At 37.4% G+C, this 22,338-nt stretch overlaps 1 protein-coding gene across 17 annotated transcripts in view; it reads left to right on the forward strand.

Annotated features, from left to right (window-relative positions):
• The first annotated feature begins 2,185 nt into the window (after positions 1-2,185).
• Positions 2,186-22,338, forward strand: part of add1 (adducin 1 (alpha)) — a 37,784-nt gene continuing 17,631 nt past the window's right edge. For 3 of the 17 annotated variants that reach the window (XM_051878474.1, XM_051878484.1, XM_051878483.1), the window contains exons 1-10: positions 2,191-2,390; positions 14,365-14,566; positions 15,346-15,508; positions 16,577-16,728; positions 16,823-16,903; positions 17,094-17,243; positions 17,563-17,706; positions 17,827-17,925; positions 18,257-18,430; positions 19,775-20,122. In XM_051878474.1, the coding sequence (XP_051734434.1) occupies positions 14,372-14,566; positions 15,346-15,508; positions 16,577-16,728; positions 16,823-16,903; positions 17,094-17,243; positions 17,563-17,706; positions 17,827-17,925; positions 18,257-18,430; positions 19,775-20,122 (1,506 nt within the window). In that variant the 5' untranslated portion in view covers positions 2,191-2,390; positions 14,365-14,371. Of the gene's footprint in view, positions 2,391-14,364; positions 14,567-15,345; positions 15,509-16,576; positions 16,729-16,822; positions 16,904-17,093; positions 17,244-17,562; positions 17,707-17,826; positions 17,926-18,256; positions 18,431-19,774; positions 20,123-22,338 lie in introns of all 17 variants that reach the window. The other 14 variants (XR_007927286.1, XM_051878476.1, XM_051878477.1 and 11 more) reach the window with 11 other exon arrangements.

Raw genomic sequence — 22,338 nt, forward strand, 5'->3', positions numbered from 1 at the left:
GGTTTGTCCACAGCAAGAATAAAGACATTTAATATCATGACATCACTTAGTGAGTTCATTTTGATCAGCAAATAAAAATCTCTTTTTCCACAAAGTATTTGCAATATTCATTGCATTTCAGGAATGTTTATTTTGCTACTGCATGTGTAACCCGTCTCTACAGATCTCAAGGTCACTCAGAGCTGAATTCGGTGTCAAAGCTGTTCTTTTTAGACTGATTCAGGATCAGATCTTTGGGGAGATACCACATAACAAACTACAAATGTGCAGGAAAATGAGCATAAAACACACATCTGAAACTAACTCAGCAAACTCCATATGCAAAATTGATTTATAATTCTTTAGTGGAATCCGAACAATAACTACAGCAGCCAAATGAAGTCTAACAGAGTGTGTGAATGACATCATTCAGAGCAGTCATCCATAAATAATAGATCACTGATAAATGCAGTAGAGTAGAGTGGCGACCTCATGTGGTGATCCTGAGAACTCACAAACCTGAATTTGGTCATGTGACTATGAAGCAACTGAACTGTCCTGCTTGCAGATAGTGAATTTCCTGGATAACTGAGATGCATATTTGCATTGTAGGATGAATCTTTCAAAGCAGATCATATTTCAACAATCAAAGAATATATATATATTTTTTTTTTGCTTGAAATGTATATTTATTTGGCAGACACTTTTATTGAAATGGACTTACATTGCATTTAAGTTATGTATTATATTTGTTCTTGCATTCCTTTGGAATCAAACCCATGACCGATTTTTTTTTTTTTTTGTCAGCATTACACACACGCACATACACTCACACACACACATATATTTATACACACATACACACACACACTCACACACACATATATTTATACACACATATACATATATATACACGCACATACACTCTCTCTCACACACACACACACACATATATATATATATACACACACACACAGACTCTCACACACACACACAAACACACACATACACTCTCTCTCTCACACACACATATATTTATACACACATATACATATATATACACGCACATACACTCTCTCTCACACACACACACACACATATATATATATATATACACACACACACAGACTCTCACACACACACACAAACACACACATACACTCTCTCTCTCACACACACATATATTTATACACACATATACATATATATACACGCACATACACTCTCTCTCACACACACACACACACACATATATATATATATACACACACACACAGACTCTCTCACACACACGCACACACACACACAGACTCTCACACACACACACAAACACACACATACACTCTCTCTCTCACACACACATATTTATACACACACACACATATATATATATATATACACACACACACACAGACTCTCTCACACACACGCACACACACACAGACTCTCACACACACACACAAACACACACATACACTCTCTCTCTCTCACACACACATATTTATACACACACACACATATATATATATACACACACACACACACACAGACTCACACACACACACACACATATACATATACATATATATACACGCACATACACTCTCACACACACACACACACACATATACATATATATACATGCACATACACTCTCACACACACACACACACACACATATATATATATATATATATATATATGCACACACACACACACAGACTCTCTTTCACACATACTCTCTCTCTCTCTCTCTCTCTCACACACACACACACACACACACACTCTCTCTCTCTCTCTCTCTCTCTCTCTCTCTCTCTGAAAGATGTGGTTAATTCAGGACAATTGGGACATTTTTCCCAGTCATCTCAATGGCAAAAGTGTCCCAATTTACCTAAAATCACCTCTATGCATTGTAACTTCCACTCTGTAGATTTTTAAACAATTAGTACATACTTATATATGTATTACAGAATATAAAGGTTCAGCTTAATAAGTATAAGCTATAATAGATGTGCAGTTTAAAAAAAATACTGATATTCTGGAAAACATATAGGCTGCTAAACTACACCCCACCCAGCAGTCTCACACAACACCAGATTACACACGCCGAGCTCACTGTTTTTAAGCGACGGACAGGCCCCGCCCATCACGTATGTAGGCGGCTCACATCAAACGCTCTGTTTTGAGGCGGTGGGCGGAACGTCGAGTGACGCTGACCAATCAGAAGCCTCTTCGCCTCAGCGAGTCCAGAGCGCCGCGCCCCAGTCTGTGAGACGCGCACCGACAGAAACAAACGGTTGCAGAAAGAAATACTGGACACAATCCCGCTCACGGAGAAAAACCTCAAGCTCCCCGCCTGTCCCCGAGTCGCTGTGCATTCCAGCCGCACATTTAGACCCAACATAAGCGTAAGTTTGTTTTCTACTTTCCTTTCTCTCTCTGGATTATTCTCCTCAGGGTTTAGTCGCGCGGCCTCAACGTTAGCGCGCGAGCTAGTGGCGTTAACGTTCGCTTTCTGCAGGACATACGCGTTTATCGTGTCTGTTTTGACATTTTTTGTGTTTTGGAGGTCATTTGACCGTTTTCTGCCATGATCGAGACTCTCGGTAACGTTTATTATGTGTAGAAAGAGGAGAACGGACGCGCGCGCACCCGGGAGCTCTGGACAGGACAGTCGCGTGAGGGCCACTGCAACTCTGCACGCGCACAAATGAAAATACTGAAAGTCACTTTTGAAATTTGGAAATATTTTGTGTTCTGCACAATGTGGTAATTCTTGTTGCATTTCTTTGACTTTAGAAAGAGCGTCGATAACGCAGCTTATTTTCATTGACTTTAAAGTGATATTTGTTATGTCATCTGCAATATTAAATTCATATCAGGAAGTTTTTTATTCCTTTTGAGAAATGAAAAAGCGCATTTTCAACTTGGAATGGACACTAAGTGGCCATCCAGACAGTTATAGGCCGTGCCTGTCTGATATATCAGTTTATCATCGGTTAATCACTAATTATCATAAGGCCTCTTGTGTTGTGGGACGTGTGTATTTTTGTGCTGGTCACAGATTGGGCTCGTGCATGTGTCTCTGGTGTTCTGACAGTCTGTCAGTCAGAGAAACAGAAAGACTGAAGCGTCTGTCTGAGGGTTTGTACCATAAGGGCATTACAGATCTGTAGGGCTGCAGTGTTTCTAGTAGCTTAGTGCTTTTATAAAACCGTGGCAATATCAATATGATAAATAATGCCATTAATCAATAAGCAGTTCAGTTAATATAGCCGATTAATATAGTTCTTTAGTATTTTTTTCGATTGCCAAAAGTTGTTGAAACTTGCCTATATGCTTTTTTTTTTTTGATACAATAAAACCAACGCCATATTTACTGTTTGTATCACTGCATATTAAGTGCTGAGGAAGAGCTGAAATTCAGATATGATAGTAGGCATTTCGTTTCTGACATGCACCAATCAGAACAGACTGGGCTGTCTGACCAATCAGAGCAGAGCAGGCTCTCGGTAAGGCGGGGTTTATAGAGAATGAATCTTCGAACGAACCGTTTTAGACTCCATGAGAAATGAGGTGATGTGCAATGTATATTATGAGAAAATTAAAGTGTTTTTGACCTTGAATGCATTTAAATCTATTGTAGGAGACTCCAAAACAAAATTAGCAACCTTTAAAGAGGACCTATAACGCCCCTTTCACAAGATGTAACATAAATCTCTGGTGTCTCCAGAATGTGTCTGTGAAGTTTCAGCTCAAAATCCCCCACAGATCATTTATTATAGCTTGTCAAATTTGACCCTTTTTGGGTGTGAGCAAAAACACACCGTTTTTGTGTGTGTCCCTTTAAATGCAAATGAGCTGCTGCTCCCGGCCCCCTTTCCAGAAGAGGGCGGAGCTTTAACAGCTCACGCTTCGGTTGCTCAACAACAACAAAGCTGGAGAATCTCACGCAGCCAAAATGAGGATTGTCAGTAACGGTGTTCAGCCTTACATTGTTCAAACCGGAGTCGACACTGATGGAGAGACTCAGGAAGAAGTTACAACTTTTAGACGTTTCTGAATGGTTAGTGGATAAATTTATGTAGTTGCTGTGGAGTTGAATGTGCCGTCATGTTAATCTTTTGTGTTGAATTGACCCTCGTTTGTGAAGCAGTCCGACGTAAAATGACGGCATGACAACAACACTCTACTACAACAACTCTTCCTCTTCTCTAAAGCAGCCCAACATGGCCTCACCCCCTTTGTTGTGTGTTCTCGGGGGCGGGGTTTATGTAAATTTTATGGTTAGTGATGTCACTAACCCGGGAAGAAGCTTGTTGTAGTCCCTACCAGCGATTTCTGTAAAAGAAAATATCTCTCTTTGCATTGAACTTTGAGCGTCGTAACTTTGCAGGTGTTGTTTATGCTCAAACAGCAACATTACACACTAACTAAAGTTGAAAATACTTTAGTTTTTTTTTTTAACTCATATAAATCATAATCAACCACCCCTTAAAAATAGCATAGGAGCTCTTTACTGTAGAATGGGCGCTCACAGGTGTGTGTTTGTTGACGTATTATAATGGTGGCTCATTCAATCAGGAGTTTAGTGTTAAAGTGATCAGTTTTATCAATTACTTTTGTTTCAGAGGTGTGATGGTGAAACCGCGGATTGAGTGAGCAGTGAGTCAGCACACTCGTTCTCTCGCCCGCGACCCTCTAGAGGCACGAAAATGTGTTTCTCATTTTCATCTCATGTTGTTTAACTTTTTCCCCTCTTCCTTTCTCCTCCCTTTCTGTTACTCAAATTTTCATATGTGCAATGCTGTGTTGCCTTAAACAGGAAATAGTTTGTGTAGCTTGTGCAGCTGTTTGCTAAGCGTTTGAGCTAAACTGTTGGAGAACATCTAGAGTAAAACACGGCTCTCTTTCAAAGACTAAACCTCCATGGGCAGCAGTTTAAAGCGCGATCCTGATCAAAAAATGCTATTTGAAATGTTTGCAGAGAAAGAAATCCTGTAATGCATTGTGACAAACCGCAGAGAAATGTTGATTATCAAAATACTTCTAATTCATTCAATACCAGAAAAGTATTACTTATTGGCAGATAAATAAAAGTATAATTTATTGTCAGTATGTAGAGTGTAAAGGGTGCGGTCTATGTAGACAGCAAGGCTTCTCACTAAGTACTGGAACACAGCTCATATGTTTATAGTTGATAATTCATAAGTATATGGGGGATTTTCAATGTGCTTTATTTCTAAAGTGATTTCAGAGCTGTAGAATCTGTTATCAGAGCTTTATTTCATTTTAGCAGGCCATTGGTGTTATTTGAAATATTTGCAGAGCGTAAGGAAGATTGTTTGTAGGAGTCCATCTCTCTGTGTTTGGTGTATGTGAGTTATGTAGTTCATGTGAACTATTCAGATCTACTGGTCCACGGCCACATTTAGACCCCGCTGTGTGCCAGGAATAATGCAGACGGACAGTGCCATGACATTCCACAAATTACACAACATGTGATTTAAGATGTTAAACAGCTGGTGTGTGCTGTGGTTACAGTTTTCAGACATAGGCAAACTTTATTAATGTACAGATAGAAACATTTCAGGGCAAGTTAGTTCGGGTAGTTCGCAGCTCTCTGAATTGTCGCAATATTGCATATCGCAACATTATGAGCACTGACAGGTGAAGTGAATAACACTGATTATCTCTTCATCACGGCACCTGTTAGTGGGTGGATATATTAGGCAGCAAGTGAACATTTTGTCCTCAAAGTTAGAAGCAGAAAAATGTGCAAGCGTAAGGATTTGAGCGAGTTTGACAAGGGACACATTGTGATGGCTAGACGACTGGGTCAGAGCATCTCCAAAACTGCAGCGATTGTGGGGTGTTCCTGGTCTGCAGTGGTCAGTATCCATCAAAAGTGCTCCAAGGAAGGAACAGTTGTGAACCGGCGACAGGGTCATGGGCGGCCGAGGCTCAGTGAAGGCTGATCCGTGTGGTCCGATCCAGCAGACGAGCTACTGTAGCTCAAATTGCTCAAGAAGTTAATGCTGGTTCTGATAGAAAGGTGTCAGAATACACAGTGCATCAGTTTGTTGCGTATGGAGCTGCATAGCCACAGACCAGTCAAGGTGTCCATGCTGACCCCTGTCCACCGCCGAAAGAGCCAACAGTGGACACGTGAGCATCAGAACTGGACCACGGAGCAATGGAAGAAGGTGGCCTGGTCTGATGAATCACGTTTTCACTAGAGGAGTCCATGCCTCGACGGGTCAGGGCTGTTCTGGCAGCAAAAGGGGGACCAACACAATATTAGGAAGGTGGTCATAATGTTATGCCTGTTATTATTATGGCCATAATGTTATTCATATTGTGCAGTACTGAAGTGTGGCTTGTAGGGGGTAATTGTTGATTATATTACAGGGCTGTTAAATGCTTGAAAGTAGTTCCAGGCAGCTACAGTTATATCACTTCGCCAAATGATCTCAATTATTTCTAAGGTTCTTACAGCCTAATAACAGACATTGACCAAGCAAAGAACTGACTGTAGAATGGAAATCTTCATGTTTTGAATCTTTGAATTTTAAAACGAAACGTCACTCTCCAAACATGATATGATCACACCCACACACACACACACACATGATCACTGCTCCACGCCCTCCCTCACATCTGTGTAGTGTTACGGGTGAGATAATTCACACACTTCTCTTCTGGAAACTAGGTCAATGAGGAAGTTCCTTATGAGCTGGTGATAAGATGCAAATTTGTGCAGTTGAACCAGCTTAAAGAAAGATTCAAGACTTTTACAAGATACAGAAAGCCCACCTGATCCTAAAATTGAGTGACGTTTGATTTTAATTTCGTGTTTTATTGTTTGTTTTCTCTCCTCTTCTCACCCTCTACACTTTGGACCCCGTTTTTTAAATATTTTTCAAATCTGAAGTGTGATAAAACGGGGTCATGACACTTTAGACTGTGGTAGTGTTGTAGTTCACTGGCCTCTATTTTATTTTTGATATGCTCTAATGATGTGAATCTGGCAAACTTAAAGGGTTAGTTCACCCAAAAATGAAAATAATGTCATGTATTACTCACCCTCATGCCGTTCCACACCCGTAAGACCTTCGTTCATCTACAGAACACAAATTAAGATATTTTTGTTGAAATCCGATGGCTCAGTGAGGCCTGCATAGCCAGCAATGACATTTCCTCTCTCAAGATCCATTAATGTACTAAAAGCATATTTAAATCAGTTCATGTGAGTACAGTGGTTCAATATTAATATTATAAAGCGACGAGAATATTGTTGGTGTGCCAAAAAAACAAAATAACGACTTATTTAGTGATGGCCGATTTCAAAACACTGCTTCATGAAGCTTCGGAGCGTTATGAATCAGCGTGTCGAATCAGCGGTTCACGTGATTTCAGCAGTTTGGCGGTTTGACACGCGATCTGAATCATGATTCGACACGCTGATTCATAACGCTCCGAAGCTTCATGAAGCAGTGTTTTGAAATCAGCCATCACTATATAAGTCGTTATTTTGTTTTTTTGGCGCACCAAAAATATTCTCGTGGCTTTATAATATTAATATTGAACCACTGTACTCACATGAACTGATTTAAATATGTTTTTAGTACATTAATGGATCTTGAGAGAGGAAATGTCATTGCTGGCTATGCAGGCCTCACTGAGCCATCAGATTTCATCAAAAATATCTTAATTTGTGTTCTGTAGATGAACGAAGGTCTTACGGGTGTGGAACAGCATGAGGGTGAGTAATACATGACATTATTTTCATTTTTGGGTGAACTAACCCTTTAAACAGTGCCTGCTGCAATTAAGATTTTATTTTGTAGTTCAGACCTCTGAGAACCTCCAACGTTTTTTACGTTTTCTGTCTTCACTGTCTTTCTGTCTCCATATGAAAGACACACTCTTCCTCCAACTCTGCAGGTGTTCCAGTCATATATGCATTTATAAACTGATCTTGGTTTGTTTGGCTGCTTTCAGCCACGACAGACTCTCTCTGTTCGCCTGCTGTCCGGTTTAACGGCTGCCAGGGAGTTCTGGAACGGGTTTTCGGATGGGCTTTGGCCTTCATCTGAGCCTGCTGGTGGGCTGAGATGGATTTGACTGCCATTTAGAAACTGTCAAGAAGCCATTATTGACGCAGGAAATTCATGCAGCGAGATCTGGCTCATTTACAGTGGCTTTACAGGACTTTCCAGTTGGAGTTTTCTTATTTTCTCCATGGAATTTGTTGGAATTTTAAGGGAAACACAATTGTTTAGACGATTTTGCAATCGATATTGCTGACTGTTTGCCTGCTCGATGAATGAAACTTTCCAGATGTTTCCAGAGTTCAATCTTAAAATGTGGCCAGAGGGAAAACGAAAGATAAAATGACCGCGGGGGCTGAGAGGCCGTAAAGAGTCAAAGATAATAAAACTGTAGATGTTGATCATGCGGCGTGTTCAGGAGTGAGTGTTTCAGTGAGTGGGCAGAAAACAGGACCACGAGTCACCGTATACTATTACATAATCCTACAGGTTTCCATGGAAATGTATTTTGTTTCCATAGCGACTACAGTCATGCCTACACATCTCTGTGCTCTTAACACATACGCAAGCTTAATATAACACCATATTATAAATCTCTGAGCTATAAACATCACTTCTGTCTGCTATGATAACATTTTACTGTTAAATGAGCTCTGCAAAATGATTTAAGAGGTCAAGCTTTATGTAGGGATGCACCAAAAGTTTGTCTACTGGTTTTCTTTTACTCGAAAATGCCATAAAATGGCGTGTTTTTCCACAGTTTTTGGGGGAAGACTGCATTTCATGGCATTTTCAGGGAAAGGAAAAAAACAAGCTATTTTAAATATGATGAGATTCAATCTGCACAACTGTGGAAGTTGCACAACCAGAAAATGCAAATTTGCAACAGTGCATGCACAAAATGTTAAATATCCTAAAAATGTATGCATTTGCATTTTTCGAAGAATAATAGCCTTCTATTTCCTGAAGAAATAGCACGTACATTTGATCTTTTATTTATTATAATTGCACTTTTATTGTCGGTACAGTTGTGGTTTTGATTAAACCATGCTTGTTTAATCATTTTTAATTTAAAACACATTCTAACATTTAATAAATAAAATTATTTATTAAAAAAACTCAATAGGAAATTAATAGAATATGCACTTTTAAATAATATTTACTTATTTCAATTAATAGTAAAATTCCATCAAATTGAATTGAATAATCCTTACATATAAGGAAAATAACGATAAAGTCTTTTATTTTTATTTTGTTTTTGTGCACAAAAAGTATTCTCGTCCCTTTATAACATTAAAGGGTTAGTTCACCCAAAAATGAAAATTCTGTCATTAATTACTCACCCTCGTGCCGTTTTACACCCGTAAGACCTTCGTTAATCTTCGGAACACAAATTAAGATATTTTTGATGAAATCCGATGGCTCATTGAGGCCTGCATAGCCAGCAATGACATTTCCTCTCTCAAGATCCATAAAGGTACTAAAAACATATTTAAATCAGTTCATGTGAGTACAGTGGTTCAATATTAATATTATAAAGCCACGAGAATATTTTTGGTGCACCAAAAAAAACAAAATAACGACTTATTTAGTGATGGCCGATTTCAAAACACTGCTTCATGAAGCTTCGGAGCGTTATGAATCAGCGTGTCGAATCATGATTCGGATCACGTGTCAAACCGCCAAACTGCTGAAATCACGTGACTTTGGCGCTCCGAACTGCGGATTCGACACGCTAATTCATTATGCTAATTCATTATTCATTATCAATATACATTGGTTTGGTTTCTTCTTTAAAAAAAAAAAAAAAGTAAAAATATGTATGGTATTATAATGTTATACTAAAACTAAAATTAAAACAATGGGGAAAAACCATTAAGATAACCTGTAGAAAAAAAACAAAACATATCTTAAGCACAGAATAATGTAAGTGGACTTTTTTTTTGTAATTGCGCCTTTGAATGATTACATAATTGTGGCATCCGTAATTGTAATCACGATTACAAATTCGATTGAGCAGCCCTACTTGAAAATGGTAATTTCGTTGCTTTCTATGGGAGAATAAAAGAAAAACTCTTGGAGTTCATCAAAATATCTTAATTTGTGTTCTGAAGATGAACGAAGGTCTTACGGGTGTTAGTAATTAATGTCAGAAATTTTCATTTTTGTGTGAACTAACCCTTTAAATATAGATTAATCCTTATTAAAGTTACAAAAGTTATTCAGTCAAGAGCAGTGAGTAGTTTTTTTTTTTTGTTTTTTTGTTTTTTTTCGTAGATTAACATTAATAAAACGGACAGCAGCAGGAATATTAGGCTGCTGTCACTTTAAGAGCTGCACGGATCCAATATACTGTTACACATGCGTTTTATTTCTCAACTGTTTTGGTTCACTTAAGACATAACCGACTATGTTTACGCGGATAAGCGTCAATACTGGCATCTCGACATGATTATGTGTGAATATGTCCGCTAGTTTTTTGACGTCGGCTTGGTGTGTCACGCTTTATACGTATTGGAGATGTTCCTTCCATGTGTCTGGACCGATTCTGATTGTACTGTGAGTCATTTAGGGATAAAAGCTTTGTTCGGTCCTAAAGGGTCACTGCATTTGTCTGCAACTAATGCTAAAATCAATCAAAAGCCTAACGGAAAACCAATCGGTGCACTATGTTCCAGTTGGCAGGGGAAATACTGGTTGGATTTTCATGGAAAGTTCAGTGTTGATAGTCACAGGATATTATCAGAAGTCCGAGATAATGAGAGTATTTTGGTTCAAACAGAAGCAGGAGGGGTTTCCAATCATTGTCTGTTCTCTGTGAGGGGTGTCATTGTATTTCTTTTCTCATCAGGAAGTGACAGAGTGCAGGAAAAATAGCGTTCTTTATTCTCTGATGACTTTTATTTGTGCTCGAAATCCCAGTGTTTATTCAGAATTATGCATGAAGAGGCTTCTGTATCTGAACACGTCCGAGGCCTTTATGTGATCACGGTGGAAAATAAAGCATCTCTCAGTGTCGGCGCAGTTACCAAGGAGATGAACATAGAAGGGCTGCGCTGCTGCGCTGTAATTCACATTCTGAAAGAGAGTGGGAGGAAACTCTGGAGAGAGAGAGAGACAGATGCTGTGGTGTATTAAGCACTATTTCTAAATGACATTTGAGGTTTGCAGTAAATGCTGCTCCACACAAACTCATCTCTGCTTGTGCTGAGAGTTTGGGGCACTTATAATGTGCGATTGTGAACGCAACATGTGCCAACCATCTTCTCAAACTTGTAATGAGAATTTTATTACAGTAGCAACATTTCTTATTTTGTTTAACTTCTTTTGTTCTAATACTAATAGTAATAATAATAATAACAATAAATAATTGTGCAGCGCAACAAACAGCAGCTTTTTTCTGCATTTTATCACAATTTCTATCAAAAAAAAAATCATGGTTTGGATTTTTTTTTTTTTTTTCTTTTGCAGCGAAATATTACAGTAGCAACATTTCTTATTTTGTTTAATATTTTTAATAGTAGTAGTAATAATAATAATAATAATTGCATCCCTATAAACAAGCACAGCAGTTTTTTTTTTATTGCATTTTATCACAATTTCTATCAGAAAGATCATGACTTGATTTTTTTTTATTTATTTTTTTTTATAGTGAAATATTACAGTAGTAACACTTCTTATTTTGTTTGATATTTTTAATAATAATAATAATAAAAATTGTGCAGCCCTACAAACAAGCACAGCATTTTTTTTTATTGCATTTTAATGAAATTTTTACCAGAAAAATCATGGTTTAATTTTTATTTATTTTGCAGCGAAATATTGCGGTAGTAACATTTCTTATTTTGTTTATTTTTAATAATAATAACAATAATTGTGAAGCCCTACAAACAAGCACAGCAGTTTTTTTAAATTGCATTTTATCACAATTTTTATCAGAAAAATCATGTTTTTTTTTTTTATTTAATTTACAGCGAAATATTACAGTAGCAACATTTCTTATTTTGTTTAATATTTTTAATAGTAGTAGTAGTAGTAGTAGTAGTAATATTAATAATAATAATAATATTAATATTATTAATAATTGTGCATTCCTACAAACAAGCACAGCAGTTTTTTGTTTTGTTTTTTTGTTTTTTTTTTTGCATTTATCACAATTTCTATCAGAAAGATCATGACTTGATTTTTTTCAGGGGGGTTTTTTGTCGCATTTTAATGAAATTATCAGAAAAATCATGGTTTAATTTTTATTTATTACAGTACAATATTACAGTAGCAACATTTCTTATTTTGTTTAATATTTTTAATAGTAATAATAATAATTGTGCAGCCCTACAAACAAGCACAGCAAACCTGGAGTTTTTAAATCACATTTTAAATCAAATTTTTTCAGAAAAATTACAATTAGATTTTTACCCCCCAAATCTTGCAGCCCTGCCACACCTTTTCTTCATCTGTCGCTTTTGATCCCCCTTTAAAACAGTTCTAACTATAATAAAGACAAAAAGCCCAAAAATAGTCAAATGTAATTGTTAAAACTATTAAAGTCTGTGATCAGTGCATTGAATTCTTGCTGTCAGAATGCATGAAATGCACTTTCTTTTCTCCATTCATTTTAAATCAACCGGCATTAAGATGCAGAGAAACACATTTACATGTCTTAACAGTTCTGCCTCTGTACTGATTAAAATGGCTCATTTAGGGTGCTTAAACTGAAATAAGTGGATTGCAGAAGACGAATGAATCTTCTGGCTCTGGAGTGTCTGCAGATTGAGAGCAGAGCAGCTGTCCGGAGCTCCAGAGTTTCATTACTCAATGCTGCAGTTATTTCCTGTGCTGGGCTGAAATGAGCCGCCTGTGAGTGTTGACTTCATGCTGTAATACTGTGCTGCATTGGGCAGGTTGTGTTGTAGGTTCTGCTCTGGTTTAAGGTAGAACACAGAAATGTTCCATAGCAGCGGGTACATGTTCATGTGGCTAAGAAACATCAGCTTACAATCAGCAACAAACCACTTAGACGCACAAACGACATTAGACGATCAATAATGCTGAGTCAGACAGGCTGACTCCCTTTCCTTCTCTCTCTGTGCCCTACAGTGTCATTGATTCTCCTGCAGATACTCTTGAGCATATGTACACGACACTAAAGGCTTTCTAATCATAAACCTAAACATATTTTAGAATTTTTATCTTGTTTTAATCTTAAATGTTTTGTATAGATTTTTGTTATTCTTTCTTCTCACCATAAATAAAGTCTTATTGCTGACAAGGAGTTTGTGCAGGTAATTGCATATCAGTTTTGGAGCTAAATGCAGGTTCATCTTGACTCTGCTTAATGGACGAAGAAAGCACATTATGTCCAGAGCACTCGATAGTAAATGGCCCGTTATGACCACTCACACACTCCCGCTGTGCAGCATTCTGTCTCCCATGCCCTTGTTTTAAAAAGGCTCTCAGCGGGTCAATCTCATGTCCAGATTGTATTTCACCTCAAAATCAAATGGGGAAAAAATATGCATTTTTTAAAGCTACACTATGAAACTTTTGTTTCTCTAGTGGCTGAAGCATAAAACTGCAAGTTACTTGAAGAGAAACATTGTTTTGGTAATCATCGCTTCAGGCGATGATCATCTAATCAGATGATCGCCTTATCAGTGCGAATGTCACTTATGACATCAAAACACCCCCAAAAATAAAACACGGACGGATATCTGAAAAAAAAAACAAACAAAAAAAAAAAAAACATAATTTTGGATCTTATGAGCAGTTAAGTAGCTTATATGCCACTATTGTTTTGACTTGTTGAGATTTTTATTTTAACGAGTGCTGCAAAGGTTTGGCAGTGCTGACATCAGACATAATTGCTATTCATATTATATAACAGTGGAAACTATAACTTAACAAGGCGGTTTATAGGCAAGTAGTCCAAAGATGTAAATTGTTTAGAGATTTTGTTTGTTTTGTGAACAGAAAATGTGATTCTATGCAAATTATGTTGATTCATGTTTTATTACAGGTTCTGTTGCTTTACCTTTTTGCAAATTCTTTTCGGTTCGAGTATTTAATTTGAGTATACAGTATTAGACTGACCTTTTTTGTTTTACTTACAGTAAATACGAATGGACGAATGATTATTACCATATGCTTACCATAGTGATTTAGGGTAAAGAAAAACACAGTTTGGAAGACGATTAATACACTGTTACAAAAGAAGTCTCATGGAGTAATTTTAAAGTAAAACTAGAGCATTTTTGTAAGTATGTACTTTCGTTTTTAGTGCATAGTTGAAGTATTCGAATTCCCCTCTGAACTTTGACCTCTGTTGCAGGTGTGTGATGAACGGAGACTCAGGTGCAGGGGTGGTGACGGCCCCCCCTCCCACCAACCCCCCTCATAAGGAGCGTTATTTCGACCGTGTGGACGAGAGCAGCCCGGAGTACCAGAGAGAGAGGAACATGGCGCCGGACCTGCGGCAGGACTTCAACATGATGGAGCAGCGGAAGAGAGTCTCCATGATCCTACAGAGTCCAGTGAGGACACAACACACATTTATATAAATACATAAATGATAATGTATGAGCATGTACACTACTGGTCAGAAGGTTGGATTGGGTTGAAAGGTTGAAAGGCGTCTTCATATTTCTGGTGGAAGTTCATTCAGCTCTCAGTAAACCCCCTCGTGACTGCCCAGCAATCATATGTCCATCTGAATGTGTGTGTAAACACAGAGGGGATTCTGTTTATGCAAGCAGACAGTCATGGGAAGAATAAAGATGCTCTTTATCCAGGCAGAAATCGAGGGAGCGATTGAAAGGCAGCTGATTTTTACCCCTTCTTTTCTCTTAATGTCCTCTGTGCTTGAAGGAATGAGAGAAACCTGCTGCTCTCATACTTTTTTGGCCAAGTACCTTCTTCAATCAAGAAGTCACTGTCAGTGTTCCCTCTAATATTTTAAATCAGCATTCAGCAAATCTCTTTAAGTGCAAGATTCAAGGGTTAGTTCAATGAAAATTCTGTCATTAATTACTCACCCTCATGTCGTTCCACACCCGTAAGACCTTCGTTCATCTTCAGAACACAAATTAAGATATTTTTGATGAAATCTGAGTCTTATGGGTGTGGATCGACATGAGGGTGAATAATTAATGACAGAAATTTCATTTTTGGGTGAACTAACCACCAAGCATCATAATTATGTTCCAGTGTGTAACTCGTCCCACACTGTTTGTGCTCCAGACACAAATTATTCATCAAGTCATATCCAGAATAGTTCTGGCTGTAATTGTGTGTGTGTTTTCCTGTGTTTCAGGCGTTCTGTGATGAGCTGGAGTCTCTGATCCAGGATCAGATGAAGAAGGGAAAAACTCCCACCAGTTTGCTTGCCCTGCAGCAGATCGCTGACTTCATGACCACCAGCGTCCCCACCATGTACCCCGCCGCCCCACAGGGAGGCATGGCTGCCCTTAACATGAGTGAGTATGGGAATGTCCTGCATTAAGCTGCTAAATTTCACACTCTTAGGTGTCTTTTTTTTAATAAACATAAATCCAACAAATAATAATAAATCCAAAAAGTAAAAATATACAATCTACTCCACGTTACTGCAAAAAAAGGCGTTTTTTTTTTTAATTAAGCTAAGAGGTCACGCCTTGATGTATCGACCGTCTATTCATTAATATACTAGTACAGTTTTTATTAATATTTAATTTTTATTTTTTTCTGTTTTAATTTTGTCATTTTGATGTCTGTCATTTTTTTTATTCGTTTTTTTTTTTAAATAAGTATATTTCATTTTTATTATATTTACAGTTTTATTTTAGTACTTAGTACTAATATTTTTAGTTTTTTATATTTTATTAATAGTTTTAGTAATTTTGTTGTTTTTGTCTTTTTTTTTTTTTTAATATGTATATATTGTTTTATTTTTTCAGTTTTAGTCATTTTCATAATTAGTACTAATATTCAAAAAATATAAATATTTTTATATTTTCCTTTTTTGTTCATTTTAGGAATTTTTATTTGTATTTTTTTGTATTATTTTAGTTAGTTTTTAGTAATTTTGTTGTTTGTGTCATTTTTATTTTTTTAAAATATATGTATATATTGTTTTTATTAATTCTTTAGTTTTAGTAATTTTAATACTTAGTACTAATATTTAAAAAATATATTTTTATATTTTCCATTTTTATTTTAGTTCATTTTAGTAATTCTGTGTGTTTTTGTCATTTGTATTAGTTTTTGTTTATTTGTTTATATTGTTTTTATTAATTTTAGCCATTTTAGTACTTTTTAGTAAGTTAAACTAAATGAAAATTAGAAATAACTTTTTTTTTTTTATTTCAGTTAGTTTATTTTTATTTCAAGTAACAAAAATGTTTTTTTTATGGTTTTAGTTTTAATTAATGAAAATAACCCTGGTGTTCCTCACTGAAAGTAAAATACTACATTAAACATCAACTTTAATGTTTTAAAGAAAGCTACACCTATATATGTTTATGTAGTAATGGCGGAACAGTCCTAACGTACGTGTGTGTTTTCAGGTTTGGGGATGGTGACTCCGGTCAATGACCTGAGAGGTTCAGACTCCATCGCTTATGATAAGGGAGAGAAGCTCTTGCGCTGTAAACTTGCTGCGTTTTACCGCCTGGCCGACCTTTTCGGCTGGTCTCAGCTCATCTACAACCACCTGACTGTGAGTGTGTCACAATATATATATATATACAACACATCTCAGCAGGACATTTGATATGTGGGAATTCATTCAAATCTCTCTCCCTTCTCTTCAGGTCCGGCTAAACTCTGAACAGGAGCGTTTCCTGATTGTCCCTTTTGGACTTCTGTACAGTGAAGTCACTGCCTCCAGTCTGGTAACCCTGCCTTTGTTTTTTCCTCAGCCATCTGATTGGCTCTCAAAACGTGACTGGCATCAGACTATAAATGCTTACAGATATTATTATAATACTTGTAGGAAAATGAAGTTGTTAGAGTTGAGTTAGTAGTAGCAATTGGACTGTGATTTGTGTAACGTGTATTTAACAGCATTGAATGTGTCCTCAGGTGAAGATCAACCTGCAGGGTGAGATCGTAGACCGCGGCAGCACTAATCTGGGCGTAAATCAGGCTGGCTTCACCCTCCACTCTGCCATCTATGCTGCCCGGCCTGACGTCAAGTGCATAGTGCATATTCACACGCCCGCTGGCGCCGCGGTACGAGCTGTTTCATGAAAAATCATCTCACAATAAACTTTTCTAAAACAACTGCAATGCAGTCAAAATGCTTTTATTTGTGAAGAATTACATGCATCTTATTTGTGTTCCATTTTAATTTCCAAATTGCAACATTTCATTATATTTTGAGGTGCGTTTCATGTCGTTTTAATAGATTGTAATAAAAAAATCATGATTAAATGCATTTTGCATTATTTATGCTCTCATTTCATTGCAATATTTTATGATAAATTTATTTCATGCTATATTTATCTGTTATATACCCTCATATTAATCATTCAAATAATTCAACCTCCAGGTTTCTGCTATGAAATGTGGTCTTCTGCCCATTTCACCCGAGGCTCTGGCGCTGGGCGAGGTGGCGTACCACGATTACCACGGTATCCTGGTGGACGAGGAGGAGAACGTCCTCATACAGAAGAACCTGGGTCCCAAGAGCAAGGTACCTCATACACGCACAGATTACACGGCTATATCAGTTTCTGTGTGGGTTCAAACTTCAGGTTTATCCAGTTTTATGTTCTGTAAATGTGTGCACTGAAATCATTGCTTGTGTGTTCAGGTGTTGATTTTGAGGAATCACGGTCTGGTGTCTGTTGGAGAAACAGTTGAAGAGGCGTTTTACTACATTCACAACCTGGTCACAGCCTGTGAGATTCAGGTAGCCGACAATTAAGCATTTTTTATGTGTGAAATGATTGTGTTTCCAGCTGGGCTTTAACCCTGTAAAGCTTGACATAACAATATAGTCAGAAAAATTAAATTTTTTGAAATGGAATAGTTTATTGATTACACACTTGAAGCACGAGCTGAAGGTGGACGTTTGAACAATATGTTAAAAGGTTTTTTACTTGCTAAAACGGTATAAACTATCAATCAGACAACAAAAGGACTGTAGGAGATTGTGTGCGACAAAGTTTTAATCATTTATAGATACAGTGGGCCTTATAGGGTTAATATTCCATGTCTGTTTTTCCGGTCTGAAATTCCAGGTCCGCACCCTTGCCAGTGCGGGTGGTCCTGATAACCTGGTTATGTTAGACCCAGGCAAGTATAAATCCCGCCCACGCCACCTGGAGCCGGCTGGAGACGGGTCGAGCTCGCACCCGAAGTGGCAGATCGGGGAGCAGGAGTTTGAGGCCTTGATGAGGATGCTGGATAATCTGGTAGGCGAGAGAACAAACTCTTTGTTATTACTTTATAATTGTTTGTCCAATTTTTTTCTTTTTCTTTGGTTTTTAATAACGCAACAATGGTGCAAGGATCTGCAGACAGCATGTACAGCATTCACTAGCTTATACTGTGTTTTCCGCCAAAATAAAAGCTCAACTGCAGTTTTCCTCCAAAATAAAAGCTTAAGGGTTTATCTTCTGACAAGTAAAGAAATTAATCAAAAGCAGTGTAATTTCCCTATTGTAGTTTAAATTAAAATAAAATAGTTATGAATTATTTATTTTCATTTATTTTACTCTCAAAAAGTCCTGTGGGGAAACACTGCATAGAGCAATATATAGCAAATCTCAGCTGCATGATTGTTTATATCGTCACAAAATTGCAAGAAATAAAAACTGTATTACAGCTCTATATATAAAGTTGGAAATGTATTATATCCAACTTTATCTGCATATATACAGTACACTTACATGAAGCTATATATACTTTTATTTTGCTGCATAATGTAATTATCATCACAGAACTCTTTTATATTAAGTTTGATATATAAGTATGTCCAACTATATCTCCATACATACAGTATATACTCATGTAAAGCAATATATACTGTATAGTAAATCTCAACTGCTTGATTGTTTATATCATTGCAAAAGGTAACTATATTATCTTCCAGCTCTAATCTGATGAATATGGAAGCTTGTTTCTGTCACTGAATAAAAAATAAAAATGCTGACTTTTTTTCTCAGAATTGCATGATATAAACTTACAATTCTGAGGGGGAAAAAAAATTCCTCAGAATTGGACTTTATAACTCTCACTTCTGACTTTATAACTCGCAATTGCACATTTATATCTCACAATTCTGACTTTATATCTCGCAATTGCGCATTTATATTTTGCAATTCTGACTTTATAACTCGCAATTGGGTTTATATCTCGCAATTGCAAGTTTATATCTCGCAATTCTGACATTTTTCTTGCGATTCTGAGATATAAATTCGCAATTACAAGTTATAAAGTCCAATTATGAGGAAAAAAAAAAACTTTTTTTCTCAGAATTGGGAGTTTATATCACAAAATTCTGACTTTATAACTTGCAATTGTTTAAATCTCTTAATTCTGACTTTATAACTCACAATTGTGAGGGGAAAAGGCAGAATTGTGAGAGAAAAAGTCGCAGTTATCTTTTAAATTGTTTTATTCCATGGCAGAAACAAGCATGAAGATATTATAAATATCAACATCATGATTTTCTGTAAATCTGCTTTGAAACAATGTTTATTGTGAACATATTTGACTTATAACCTGATTGGGTGTCTCTACCTCTCTCTCCACAGGGCTACAGGACTGGTTATCCGTACCGTTGCCCGGCGCTGCGTGATAAAGCTAAAAAATACAGTGACGTTGAGATTCCCCCTTCAGCCACGGGCTACTCATACGCAGACGACAGTGACTCGGGTGCGCGCTCCCCGTTAAAGCACAGCTTTCAGCGGCAGCAGCGGGATAAGACCCGCTGGCTAGCCGCCGGGCGGCCCGACGAATCGGCAGAGGAAGGGCAGGACGGCAGCGGTAGCCCCAAGGCGAAGACTAAGGTGTGGACGAACATAACACACGATCACGTGAAACCCTTGCTGCAGTCTCTCTCGTCCGGTGTCTGCGTGCCAAGCTGTATTACCAACTGCTTGGTCTGTGCCAACCTTATTGTTCATAGTTTAGAAACGTACTGCTACAGAGCTAGAGAGGGCAGCTGGTTAGCACCCCGACACAGGGCAAAAACACCCCTTACCCAAGAGGTTTTGGGCGTGACTGCCTTATTCTTCGAGTAAAGTGTTTGACAACCAATGCAAATTGTCATTTAGACTCATTTCGTCCTGTAAACATACAGCTTTTTTCTCTCTCAGCTGACTTTTTCCCTTTAACCTCTTAAGACAAGGCACTACAGGTGAATAAAGAAAAACATTAACTAATAGATATCACCCTACTTCCCTAGTTGATCGCTTGGTTGCACTTATTTAATTTAACTAACCTATTAATCATAACCTGTTCTGATCTGTGGGAAGCAAATCTCTCCATTGCTTCCTCTGATTTCTCTCTGTCAATCACAGTGGCAAGCTCCTCCCCCTCTCTCACGATTGGTCGAAGGGGTGTCAGGGTTCTCTCCGGCTGCTCAGTGCATGCTGTGTTGCATGATTGATCAGATGCATTGTGGATGTTCTCCTGGGGGACCAGGAGGGTGTGGCATGTGCGCAAAGTGGGTGTGGCTAATCCTTACTGCTGCTATGGATTTTCCTCCCGTTTCTGTTGTTGTTTGTTTCATTTATTGCTTTATTTCGCACCTCTTGTAATGTTTGTGTGTTAATGGAGCCATTACTCCACATGAACGGTTCTCAGAGCAAACCGAGTAACTATTACAGAAAGCCTTGAAGAGAGCCATTTGTGTACTTGCTGTGCACTTAGATGAAGACAGCGCGAATACTTGTAGTATGTTAAATGACCTTTAGCTAAAAGCATCGGAAATCTTTGGAGTGAACAGACGGGTGAATCTCACCAAAAAATGGTCATATTTCATCAAAAACATAATATCACGGAAAATATAAAATTCTGTTTTGCTTAGAGAAAATAAAGCCTTCTTTTAGGACCATTAAGATGCATTAATTTTTGCATTGTGACATTATTTTCATGACATTTAAGCCTAATTTTGTTGGCTACTTGCAATTAGGCAAATGTGCTTAATTGCCATGAATATAATGTCATAATTAAAAAATGGTATTATATCTTTAAGTCATATTTTAATGGGTTTTTATGGTTTTCAACTCCTCCAGGACTCTTTTTCCCCAGTTGTTTACTGATGTGAAAAGATTTTTAATGGTGTAAGGCCAGATTTAGATTTTTTTAAATTAAAGGTAATCTCTCTCTCTCTCTCTCTATATATATATATATATATATATATATAATATATAAATTCTTTTCATATTTTTGTTACATTTTAATCTGTCAAAATGACTTCAAATCACTAACTTTCAATGTTTGGGTGAAATATGACTACTTCAGGGTTTTTTTTTTTTGACAGTTTTCACCTAGAATGAAAATGAAAATGCTTCCAAGAAAAGGAAATTTTGGAAATATCAGAGAAAAAGCAGAATTTTGCCGCACATTCTGTGGGAGAAAAAGCTCGGCTGCTTACATTTATGGAGTCGTGGCTTGCTGTTTGATGACTCCATGTTCTTTCCTTCCTTAAAACTGCTTAAAAACATTTGTGTTGGCTTTTTAATTTTTCTTTTCTGTTTTTGTGAGTTTCCTCCTTTCTGAATTGGATTTACCTTTTCCTGAACACCTGCGCATGAGTGTATTTTAACTTTCAAATTTCAAATTCATCCAAAAAAGAAAAGAAAGCAAAAACATTGGTTCATGAGTGGTTGTTAACTCTCCGAACGATTGTCTCTAGTTGGGGGAGAGCGTGTTGTGTTGTGGGGCTCTAAACGTGATCAGTGAGTATTTCATGTTTACGTGTTCATCCCATGTGCCCCGTTTCTCCAGCGCCCATACGGAAACCCTTCCTCATGACTTTTGGTTCCGTGCTGAAAGCATTTATTTCATTTTGGTAAAAGCAAGTAACTCATTGGCTACTCATGCCATTCTTACCCAGGCCAAACGCTAACTATCTTTGCTTCAGAAATATTTAGTACTTGCTCTTCATCTTTATTTGAATCCATGTATCAGAGCTTTTGGAGTAAACCTCTGAAACTTTAAGCTGAAACTTCATAAACTGAAGTTTATTTTGTACGTTTTAAGAAAAGTTGGGCGTAATTCTGTCCTTCCTCACAGAGTGTGTGTCTGTGTGTGCGTGTGCGTGTCTGTGTGTGTGTGTGCGTGTCTGTGTGTGTGTGCGTGTCTGTGTGTG

This window comes from Ctenopharyngodon idella, chromosome 21, assembly GCF_019924925.1.
Source record: "Ctenopharyngodon idella isolate HZGC_01 chromosome 21, HZGC01, whole genome shotgun sequence".
Lineage (NCBI taxonomy): Eukaryota > Metazoa > Chordata > Actinopteri > Cypriniformes > Xenocyprididae > Ctenopharyngodon > Ctenopharyngodon idella.